We start from the raw sequence: 12,217 nt of genomic DNA on the forward strand, positions 1-12,217 counted from the left end.
TGAACGGAACATTGCAAATGTTAAAACATCTTACAGAACATATTAAAACAAGTGCGCTTGAATTTTAGATTTTCATCGCAATTTTCGACTTTCCAAAGGTATCAATAGAACTTTCACTGTTCTTATTCCAAAGGTTGATAATTTGCAGAGCCTACATGAATTTCGTCCCATTTCTTTGGTGGGGTGTTTGTATAAAATTCTAGCAAAGATTTTGGCAAACCGGTTGCGAAAGGTTATGAACACGGTTATCTCTGATACTCAGTCGGCCTTTGTGAAGGATAGGAAAATTCTTGATGGTATCCTTATAGCAAACGAAGTAGTTGATGAGGCGCATAAGTTGAAAAAAGATTTGTTGGTTTTTAAGGTCGACTTTGGGAAAGCTTACGATTCCGTAGATTGGGGTTATTTGGATGAGGTTTTGGGGAGGATGGTGTTTCCAACATTATGGCGGAAGTGGATGAAGGAGTGTGTAGGTTCAGCAAATGCCTCGGTTTTGGTTAACTGAAGTATTACAAATGAATTTACTTTGAAGAGGGGGTTAAGACAAGCGCGACCCGCTTTCCCCTTTCCTTTTCCTTATTGTTGCAGAAGGTTTGAATGTTATGATGATTGCGGCGACGGAGGAAAATATGTTTACTAGTTATAATGTTGGTTCTAATAATCCTATTGTGATCTCTCATTTGCAATTTGCGGATGATACGCTTCTGTTAGGAGTTAAGAGTTGGGCTAATGTCAGAGCCTTAAGGGTTGTCCTATTTCTTTTTTAGGCTATGTCAGGGTTGAAAGTGAATTTTCACAAGAGCATATTGGTTGGTATTCATATTGAAGACTCGTGGGTCCATGAGGCGGCCCCTGTTCTGTCGTGCAAAATTGGGAGGTTATAGCTTATTTATTTGGGCCTTCCTATTTGTGGTGATGTTATGCGGTTGTTGTTTTGGGAACTGATTATTGACTGTATTAAGGCTAGATTGTTTGAATGGAAGAGTAGATTTTTGTCTTTTGGTGGTCGCTTGAGTCTCATTAAATTCGTTATGTCTTCTCTGCCTTTCTACACCCTTTCTTTCTTCAGAGATCCCTCAGGTATAATCGCCTCTCTTGAGTCTATTTTAAATTATTCTTTTTGGGAATGGTGTGAGGATCATAGGAAAGTTGCTTGGGTTGATTGGAATACTATTTGTATGAGTAAGGAGTATGCGGGGTTTGGGGGTGCGACGGATGAAGGAATTTAACATTTGCTTTATTAGGTAAATGGTGTTGGAGGTTTCTGGTGGATATCGAGGGTTTGTGGTATAAGGTGTTGTCTTCTCGTTATGGTGAGAAAAGGGGGTGAATCAAAGATGGTGGGAGAGACGGGTATGCTTGGTAGAGGGAGAATGTGAAAATTCGTAAGGGGATCGAGATTGAGGGTGGCAATTGGTTTGAAGAGAACATTCAGATGAAAATAGGTAATGGTTTAAAAACCTATTTTTGGTTAGACTATTGGGTGGGGGCGGTCCCTTTCCGGGAGAGATTTAGGAGACTTTTTGATTTATTGATTTATAAGGATAAGACGGTAGCAATAATGTTGTCCTTAGGTTGGGAGGAAGGAGGAGAAGCTTGAGGGTGGCGGAGTCGGTTGTTGGCATGGGATGAGGACCTAGTAGGGGAGTGTACATCTTTGCTTTCTAATGTCACTTTGCAGAATATTATTAAAGATGTATGGCAGTGGCGTCGTAATGTGGGTGATGGTTATACTGTCTGTAGTTTGTATCAAATACTTGTGAGGCAGGAGATGCATAACCGCGATGAATTATTTGATGCAATTTGGCATAAAATTGCTCCTTTGAAGGTGTCAATTTGTGTGTGGCGTCTTCTCCGCAACAGGTGGCCTACAAAGGAAAATTCGGTGCGTAGAGGTATTATTTCGTGCGATGCTCAATTGTGTGTCTGGATGTGGTAGTGATGAAACGATAGATCATCTCTTAATTTATTGTCCTATTTTCGGTGTGCTTTGGCAACATGTCAAAACTTGGATTGGTTTTTATTCGGTGGAACCCGAACATATTTTGGATCATTTCACTCAGTTTGCTTACTCCACGGGAAGCTTTAAACAACGTCGGTCGTTTTTGCAGCTTGTCTGGTTATGCAGCATTTATGTGCTTTGGAATGAAAGGAACCACATATTGTTCTCTGATAAAGCTAAATCTGCTATGCAACTTCTGGAAAGAGTCCAAATTACTACTTTGCATTGGCTGAAAGCTAAAAATGTGTGTTTTCCTTATGATTACCATATGTGGTGGCATCAACCTCTTGTCTGTTTGGACATTGGTTGACTGTTTTTTGTCTGTAATTATTCAGGATACTTTGTAGACTTTTGTTATGCTCTCCTTTGCACATCTTGTGCTAGAGAGTGGGACTTTTATCTCGTGGTAATATATATCATTTTTTATTGTTAAAAAAAATACTCTTATTAATTATAGTTAATGTGAAATGCAATAAATAATAGTATTATAATGGAAAAGAATAATAAATATTGTATTAATATCATAAAATAGAGAAATAATTCGAGACAAAGTAAAATAGTAAAGATGACACATATTTTAAATCAGATGAAATACTCTCAACCTTTCTTTAATTCCCTTCAACCTTGATGCCTTGAGGTAAAAAAAAATACCTTTTACTTTAAATACTTTTTTTGGGTAGTGTTACAAAGTAACGAGGCAAAAAGAAAAAGAGGGAGAGGTAAAACTAAGTTCCAAGCTTATCTCTCAGAATGAGAGATTCCATGCCAGGCGGAGGGCAGTTCCAGCGAGCAGAGCACCTTGCATGTGATCTTTCCTTAGCCATGAAATTTGCACACATATTTTGTTCCCTAAGAACATGCACCAATGTTGTATTACCATTTCCATATAAAGCATCTCTAATATGAAGGATGTCAGTAGCATAAGTGTGCAAAGTATGATCACGACCATCAATAATCAGGTCAATTGTTTCCAAACAATCACTCTCACAAATAATGTTGTCATAGCCTTTTAGACTACAAAAATCAAGACCTATCTGGATAGCACGTAACTCCGTTAATAACGCGTCACCTTCAGCTTCATAGTGAGAAAAACCAGCTATCCAATCTCCATCGTGGTTGCGAACAACACCACCAGCACCTAAACAACCCAAATCTTCTAGAAAGCTACCATCAATATTGAGTTTAAGTGTCCCTTCCGGAGGGGGGATCCAATGAGCTAAGAGGCGTGATGAGTGTGGGTCCAAACCAAGATTGGGATAGTAAGAAATGCATTCATCATGTAACAAAAAGGTCTTTCGTACTACATCTTGAATACGCCAGTGTTGATCCTCAAAAATAGTATTGTTTCTCCAACACCAAGCAACCATACTCCTGTAATAAACAAAATAGCAAAAGTACCCTTTGTCATCTCATGAATGCAAACTTTGACATCAAATTCAGAGAAAAAATTATTATAGCGCCCCATATTCAAGCGGAGCCAAAGCTCTCTAGAGTGCGGGCAATCACGTAAACAGTGAAGAATGTCCTTTATGGGTGAAGAGCAACGGGTGCAGCTTGGAGAAGCTACCATGTTGCGATGATGCCGACGGGCATTAATAGGGAGAGCATTATGAAAACAAAGTCATAGAAAGTGCTGAAGTTTAGCTAGTACTTTAAGACGCCAAACCCAATTCATGTTACAATTCACGTTCCAATTTCTATTTTGTTGAAGAAGCCAAGAGTATCCACTCGAGCAAGTATATTCATCTTTCTTTGCATGTCTCTAAGTCCACGCATCTGGAAGTCGTGCATCCAAGTTATTAGGAGCTGAAAGCTGATGAATGTATTGAACAATATCGGTTGGTATCGTAGTGGCAAGACCTTGCAAGTTCCACCTACCATCCTCCCACACATCCTTCAAACACATAACTAAATCACTGATGTTAACAAATGAGACCAATTGACAAAGGGGACCGAGTGTCCAGTCAATATTCCAAATCGATGAGTCTCCGGAGCCTACACGAAAACTATATCTTGCAGCAAAATTTGTAATGACATGTTGAATATCGCGCCAAGTGATTGATGGTTTATTATGTTTCTTATTCGTCCATAAAGGCGTGTTACCCAATTATTTATGGGAAATAACTTTCACCCACAATTTATCTTTATTATGAAGCATGTTCCACACTAACTTATCGAGGAGAGCTAAATTTTACTTTAAATACTTGATACACTACCAAGATTTTTGAGAGAAACCAATTGAAAATTGCTGTTCACACATTTGAGAAGGCTGGGACACACATGTAAAATACGGTTTTGCCCCCTCGACAGTTAAGTACCGAGGATTTAAAAATCCGGCTGCAGTTAACTGCCGAGAAATTCCTCGGTAGTTAACTGCCGAGGAAAACAATATTATAAAAACCTCGGTAGTTAACTACCGAGGAAAACAGACCCTTCTCTTTCTTCTTCTTCTTCTTCCACTTCAATCCCTTTTTTTGTTTTTTTTCTTTCACAACCACAAAAACTGGTTTATATTATAAGCTTGCTTTTGTAGGAGACTAACTCATCTTAGCCTTGGTCAAGTATTGTGTTGTTTATGCTATCTTCAAGTTATTAATGTCTTCGACGCAAATGGATGATGATGAAGTTTATCAATTTTAGATCCATGTTCACGTTTGTTGTGTTAATTTCACCATGCTTGCTTCGATTAACAACTGCCATTAAGAAAATGAATCTTCATATCATGTTTTTTTATAAAAGTAAAAAAAAAAATTAAAACAAATTCAACCGTAGAAGTAACGATTTTGTTGTGGTGTAAGTTTATTATTATATATATATCTAAATTCTTGTTTGTGTTGAAATGGAATTCACAAGTGATATGGTTGAGAATTAATTTGTAAGCTTTGTGGGGCCTATCATGAATGACCATGCTTGCTTTGAGGGGGAAGAAGATAGCCGAAAAACACCAGTATCATTCCTCGGTAGTTAACTATCGAGGTTTTCCTCGGTAGTTAACTGCAGCCGGATTTTTAATTCCTCGACAGGTAACTGTCGAGGGGGTAAAATTGTATTTTACATGTGTGTCCCAGCCTTATGCAATGTGTCAACAACAATTTTCAAACCAATTCTTACATTTTATTTTTCATTTTCCTGTATATTTTGTTATTTTAATTTCTCAACTAATTTCCGACAAAAAAGAAAAACATGAATTAAAATGTAATAAAAACTTTGAGTGTGTTGTCTTCAACTCTCTTCATCTTCTTCTTCATTCACACACACATAACATAATATATTCCTCAAATCCAATACGTTACAAATCCAATCCAGATCTAAATCTCTTCACTTCAATTCTATTTATTCATTCATTTCGAGTCTATCTACACCTTACTTTTTTTCAGATCCATCAAATTTCATTTTAAATCTCAAACCAAAAATTACAATCATACCATCTACGACGTCGTTTTAGCGAAGAATAACATAAAATGGGTGCAAATCAATCACAGCGTGTTGAAGACACCGAAGACGAAGAAGACGAAGAACACGAAGACGAAGAAGAAGACGAACATTCAAGAAACATTATCAACAATCATATAATTAACAGAACTCAATTACTTAACAACCGCCACGTGGCAAAGAAGGTTCTAGAACAAGAACCTGAGATCCTCCCTTGCCACGCGTCAGCCTCTCCGCTTTCTCCGCAACTGTCCTCACTTGGAACTCCGCGGATCGGTCCGAGTATAAAAGTGTATGATCCGTATAATGTTCTTGCACCGCCCACGCCGACGCTGGTGTCGCCTGCGTCGGCTGGGGCGATGTTTTCGAGGAGTTTTGTGGGGGTGGAGGAGGAGGTTGTGGAGGTTTATTTGATTTGTCATGGTGAGTGTGAGTTGAATTTGGCGCCGGAGTTGGTTGGTGGGAGATGTGGGACGGCGGTTTTGACGCCGAATGGTAAGAGACAGGCTAGGGCTTTGGCTGTGTTTTTGAAGTCTATGGGGGTTAGGTTTAATGGTGTTTTTTGTTCCCCGTTGGATCGGGCGAAGACGACTGCGGTTTCGGTTTGTAAGGTAGTTTTTCTTATCAATTTTGAATGTTTTTTTTGTTGATTATACGAATATATGAATGTGAATTTGAATTGAAGTTAGTAACTTAGTTATATGCTATGAAGCACAGACACTGACACGTTAGCACCGGTAGTTTTATTAAAAAATGAAATAATTGAATGTAAAATGTCATTTGTAGATTATTAGAATATATGGATGTGAACTTGAATGTGAACTTGAATGTGAATTGAAGTAACTTAGTTATCTGCTATGAAGCACAAATATAGACACTGAACAGTGTACACTGACACATGGACACTGGTAGTAATTTAAAAAATGACATAATTAAATGTAATCGGAAATGTTGGTGGCGTGTCTAGATGTGTTGGTGTCGTGTCTGACAACGACCGAATTTAATCATAAATGTTGGTGCTACATTGGTTTTATGTGATTTGGTTTGTGTGAGTTGAGTTGAGTTATGTTATGCAAGGTGTTAAATTAAGTGGATGTTTGGATTGGCGGTGAGATAGGTAGAATTATGGAGTGATAACGTGATTTTGATTAAAAAACTACATTTTGAAGTTTCAACAAAATCATGGTGTCGCTGTGATTTCGTTAAAATCGTTGTGATTCTAAATATGCGCTAAGATGGATTTCTCATAAGTGAGGAGAGGGCGAAGTAAGTATTTTCAACTAATAATGAGAAAATCAAAGATTTATGTTTTAACTTAACTAGCATTGTCAGTCATGGATTGTGGAAAACAGCAGGTTGTTCAAGTTTTGTTGACCCAATAGTGATATAGGGCCTGCTTTAGCCGCTATTTTATGTTGAATAGTGCATCGCAAAACGATAGCGATTTGTTCAAATTTTGCTATCACACTTGCTATTTAATTTGTTTTTGCACATGCATTTAATATCAACAAATGATTTATTTATTAATAGTTGACATTACTTTTATTAAGCTCTAACTGAAATTGTTCAGTTATGGTGAGATATGTTAAATTGTAATTGCGGTCACACCAAAATCGATAATATTGTGAAAAGTTAGGGATAAATGTGAGTGCAGTTAGATAAGCAGTTGATGAAACTTCTAAACCATTGATGTTGTGGTCCCAATTGTGCTTGTTTACTGCAGTTTAAAAACTTTGATACTCTTTTGAATGGCAAAAATTGAGGACGAGGTAATGTTGGTGTGTATATATCCAAATATGAGTATAGATGGAAAATTCAAGTAAATCTGATTCCCTGACTAATTATAAATGTGGATAGCAACCTAGATTATTGCTGTCAAGATTTTAAAAATGTCTACATAGTTAGTTTCCTCGTAAACTGATTGCTATCGGTGACTTGTGTTATTATAATTGCTCTTTAAATTCATTGCTTACCTTAATTTGCTAGTTTCTTGTTTTCCTTAGCATAGATCTCATGTCCATTGTTGGGATTTGGAATCTTTTGTAACTTAATTGCTCAGTGAACAGTAGACAAAACGAGAATTGAAAAAACAAGAAGAAAATCTCGGCAGTTTCTAAGATTCTATAATTTTCTTTCAATTTACATAATTTGTACTTTCAGGGTTTCAGCAGTCGAAAGGGCAGGGCGATGATTACAAAGAGAGAGGCCTCGAGTGGGAATACCCAATTCCATATAGATAGATTCTTATAGATAGATAGATATATTCTCTTCACTTCCCAAAATCAAACAATCACAAATCTGAACAAAGCCTAGACTTGATGGTGCCGCCAACCCCTTTTCATCAAAAGGGTTCGGTTTTGGTATCTCATATTCTGTCTTTGTCTTCGTCTTCTTTCTCTTTCTCTTTCTCTTTCTCTTTTCGTTCCTTATATTGAATTGGGTTTTTCCTACAGTGACGGATCTTTCAAAATTTACACTTGATATGAGCCCCTCAACCCATTCGTTTTCTTCTAAGTTTTTGAAACTATTGTTATGATTATTAGAGTGCTTTTATTTTCTCTGTTTTTTTTTGTTGCACTGAGAGAGTTTTGGTTGTGGAAACACCTTTGTTGTTTTCTCGTTTAAGTCGCATAGAAAAAGCCTAATTAGAACCACTGCTTGTTTCTGATAAACAGTTTTCCTTCACAAAAAAGGATCTCTGTGTTTTCAGAAAAATGGTGGGATTTGTTGTAATTGGGCAGCGGCCAGACAACCGTAGAGATGGAATCCACAGATGTTCGTATTTTTTTCTACTCACCATTCTACTAATTCCATCTCACATTTTCTAATGTCGTTACTGTCAATATTTTTTTACGTAGTTTATCGATACACTTATATATCGATATAAAACCAACGGATGATTTGATTTGGTATACTCGAGAGTATAAATATACAAGTAGGTTAGCAGACCTTGTCTTTCAGATGTTGACTGAAATGTGTCGGTGCGATTATTCATGCTGAAAATGGAAGACTAGAAGGACAAATAGCCGAAATTGATTTTTCATACTTACAATATTCATTTTTTTTTTCTTTACAGTATTGAGATGAAAACACTAATGGGTCCACATTAGGTTGTAAGCTGTTAGAGTAGACAGTAGTTAATTGGTTAGGCAAAAACAAAGAAGGTAGAGGGAGTTTGGTAGGGGGTAGTGATATGTGCAGGGAGACGAGCCTCTCGTATCCTGCATAGACAGCATTGAGTAACTACTTCCGTGGCGAGCAGGAACACAGAAAGTTCTACAACTCTTACTAATTGTTTCCTAATATCCAAATAAATTTCATCTACTGGTATGAAAACTGCCTAATCCAGAATGCTGCTCACAGTCTGCAAGAATGGAGAAGCAAAGCAATTGCTTTAGGAATTTCAAATTGAGCTATCAAACTTAAGAATGTATCAGAGAGGAAACTTTAGGGATTCTTGTATTTTGAAGGAGATACTTCATTTGTGTTGTTTATATGACTCAACCTGCATTTTGACATAGAGAAGTGATGGAGGAAGTTGCAGCTGGCTGCAGAAGCACTGCAAGCGTGCGCTGGCCGTTGGTACCTGTGGAAACAGGCTTGGAATCCTGTTAGGAGAAACAGTTGGAAAAAGAGTAGCAAATAGGAAATGTGCTGGTTCATTAGAGCGTATCAATTTTGCATTACTGAGAAGTCGGTGTGAAACGTGTTTCCCTTTGTAAGGTGTAAGTTCACCTTGTGTTTTTCTGAACTGTACCAATTATACACATTCATCTCCTTTCTTTTTCCTATTCTCTATCTTCTTTCCAATACTGGATGTTGCAAATCCTTAGGCAATGTGGGAAAGCTTCTGAAAGGCAGTGCTCAAATAGAAGTTTAAACTCAAGTAACGATGCTGAATACAATTTGATCCATGTGGACCTGCCAGTTTGGTCCATGATATGATACGGGATCATAATTTTTGGAGCTAGGAAATAAGAGGAAAGATGAAGGTTTGAAAGCTAAGCATAGAGGAAGCTGATTTTAAGGTAGCAAACACAGTGAGTAAAACAAACATTAAGATGGATAATTGGACACTTATTGGCATATGACAAAGAAAAGTATAGTGCAGAATAGGGATAGGAAGTATAGTGCAGAAGAGGGATAGGACAATCATCTTTTATCAAAACAAAAAGGAAGATGCGGGAAAAGGGTCCATGTGGTTTGGCTACAGTGGAACGAAAATCGATTGAAATGTACCACTGCCATAGAGAAGCCAACCAAGAACAACAAGCGAAGTAGATATCATTGATTGGGAAAATGAGTTCTTGTTAGTTGTATGCTGTCCTTGTAATTTTAGAGTAGTTTATTTTTTAGGCTGTTAGCAGAGGTAAAATAGATGGATGGAGTTGGTTGGTAGTAAATCATGGAAAGAGATACAGGTTCTGAACTCTTGCAGAGACAGTTGTTTAGTCATTCTTTCTCTTCTTAACTTAGGTTATCCATTGGAACTAGGACTAGAGAATATCACACAAATAAAATTCCAATTATGCAAGTTCCAGTTTGAAGTTCAGCGGGGGAGGAACGACTTGTGACTATAATTCTGAAAATTCTTAGTTAAATCAATTCAAGAAATCAATTTAACTGAATCTGTAGTAAATGCTATGAAGGGAATTTGGCATAGTAGCATTTCCTTCTATACTACATCAATTGTGTGAGAGACTTTCTAGTTTAAAGCAGAATAATAGATGGTATAGATAAAGCTAGAATTGTGTTTATATTTGTGGAAAGTAGTAGCATGATCGTCTTACATGAACTTCATGTGTCTTTGAAATTTCACTTCTAATTGTTACATAACTGGCTATGACAAATATATTAATTACATCTCAGAATTTTGTGCTATAAATCTCACTCTAATGATTAATGTTCCAATGGACAGGAAGTCAATTTTTCAGAGGAACGAATTCAATCCTCAGATGCTCTTTCCGAGATAAGCCAAGGAAATTGGGAGGGCTGCCTTCGATCAGAAACATACACGCCCGAAGTTATGAGCTACATCGACAGGTTCCAACCAGATTTTGCTGCACCATCCGGAGAATCACTTAGACAAGTAGAATTCCGGATGATTCATTTCTTAAACGAGACCGTCCTGGGATTACATGAAAAATTAAGATCAGTTTTCTCGACACATCAAAATGACAGCCACTCATTTTCTCAGCACAATTCCCATGCTCTCACAAACTCAATTCATGACCAAGATGGAACTTCTCTCCATTCAAACCAATGGGATTCTCTAGCCAGGCATCGACCTGTGTTCTCGAGGAAAAAATCTGGTAAGAGCAGGCTACAATTTGTGACAACCACTGGAGATGAGATCGAAGACGATATTCCTTCTAGCAACGGAAACCATCAAAGCTCCCTGCATAATTCTAATTTCAACAGCTTTTCATCATCTGTTTCTTGTATAGGAATATTTACGCATTCCGTGCCAATCAAATGTCTCCTTACTGGTCTTCTTGGATGTAGCCCTCAGATGTCACATAAGTTCTGCATCGAAGACTCTTCAGTGACTGTGTTGCAACATTCTCTGAGAACTGGTTGGCAGATAAAAAAGCTGAATGATACAGCTCATCTCAGGCTTCTTTAGGTAAAGCTGTACACAGCCATCTTAATTTTTGGCATTGGTTTGAAATTTGAATTATAAATTTCGCTTGGTTGATATTCACCTTTGATTGTAATTTGTCTCCTTAATTTATTTCTGCACTGGTCGATTCCGAAAGTGGAATGATTCAGTTGTTGGATTGTTGTATCAATTCTTTTTTGCTTAAAGTATTACTGAAGTTGTTGCAATTATAAATATATACATACTTGCCAGTGTATGTATCCATGTACTTCTAAGTATAAATTGTTTCAGAATTCAATAGCATTGCCAATATAATATAGAGATATGATATCGTCGTCTCTGCAAAAAGATATTTAAATTTTGTTATGTCACTTTATGTTAAGTACGAATTATTTTGTATGCTGCTATAATTGTAACCTGAACATGTGGGTAATGCTACAATCCAAAATGTCATGTGAGTCTAACATGTTAGGTAATGGTTTATAAACAATTGTGAAATGTCACAAACTCCGAATGTCTTAATTTGTGATCAAAATGTCTTTTGCAAGTACATCCCTCTAGGACCGGCATCACGGCCATAGAGGCGAACAGATCTACCTTCCTCAACGTCCCCGATGTTGACTCGTATATTCGTCCGAGAAAATTAGTTTATGCATTTGTTAATAGTATTTTGTTCACATCATGAATACTTCTAAACAATCAAAATTTGTTTTAGTTGTATCTTTAGTTCCTATTAATAATTTCATTTTCTTATAAGAGTAATAATTTTCTTTAATCCTAAGTCAAAAACATTGTTGCTGAAATTGCAGGTCAGAACCAAACTCTTAAAAGAAGATTCTAACGTTGAGTGGATGCACAAAATTTATGCTGACTAAATTGATTGATTTGTTCAAACTTGAAAGAGTGTATTGACCAATTGAAAAAATGCCATTGACCAATTGATTCTTCGTGTTAATAAAATGATGACATACCGTATTACAACACAATTGAACATGCTGACATGTTGTTCTTTTTTTTTTGACCAATTTCTCTTTTCTAGATCAATATTACTATTGCTTGGTCTACAAATTGTCTTCAGATATTACTTGTTCAATTATTGAATTTATTTTTGGACCAGTTATAATTGATTTTTTTTATGAAAATGATTGATCATGTTTCTTCAACTTTACTTGGATCCAGTT

At 36.8% G+C, this 12,217-nt stretch overlaps 1 protein-coding gene and 1 non-coding gene across 2 annotated transcripts; both read left to right on the forward strand.

Annotated features, from left to right (window-relative positions):
• The first annotated feature begins 5,231 nt into the window (after positions 1–5,231).
• LOC146914086 (uncharacterized) lies at positions 5,232–11,334 on the forward strand. The gene is made up of 2 exons (XM_085717008.1): positions 5,232–6,045; positions 10,353–11,334. The coding sequence occupies exons 1-2, from the start codon at positions 5,464–5,466 to the stop codon at positions 11,058–11,060; spliced, it is 1,290 nt and encodes a 429-aa protein (XP_085573134.1). The 5' UTR covers positions 5,232–5,463; the 3' UTR covers positions 11,061–11,334.
• Positions 8,097–8,257, forward strand: LOC146914087 (small nucleolar RNA snoR143). Its single transcript, XR_015016946.1, has one exon. It is a non-coding gene; the product is annotated as a small nucleolar RNA snoR143 (small nucleolar RNA).
• Positions 11,335–12,217: the final 883 nt, after the last annotated feature.

This window comes from Medicago sativa, chromosome 6, assembly GCF_051527215.1.
Source record: "Medicago sativa cultivar Bolivia chromosome 6, Bolivia_mono, whole genome shotgun sequence".
Taxonomy (NCBI): domain Eukaryota; kingdom Viridiplantae; phylum Streptophyta; class Magnoliopsida; order Fabales; family Fabaceae; genus Medicago; species Medicago sativa.

What these genes read in the sequence shown, in the direction of transcription:
- LOC146914086 (XM_085717008.1), top strand. Translation starts at nt 5,464, where the DNA reads ATGGGTGCAAATCAATCACAGCGTGTTGAAGACACCGAAGACGAAGAA. An exon ending in CTGCGGTTTCGGTTTGTAAG is followed by an intron (nt 6,046 to 10,352) that starts GTAGTTTTTCTT and finishes TCCAATGGACAG; the next exon opens with GAAGTCAATTTTTCAGAGGA.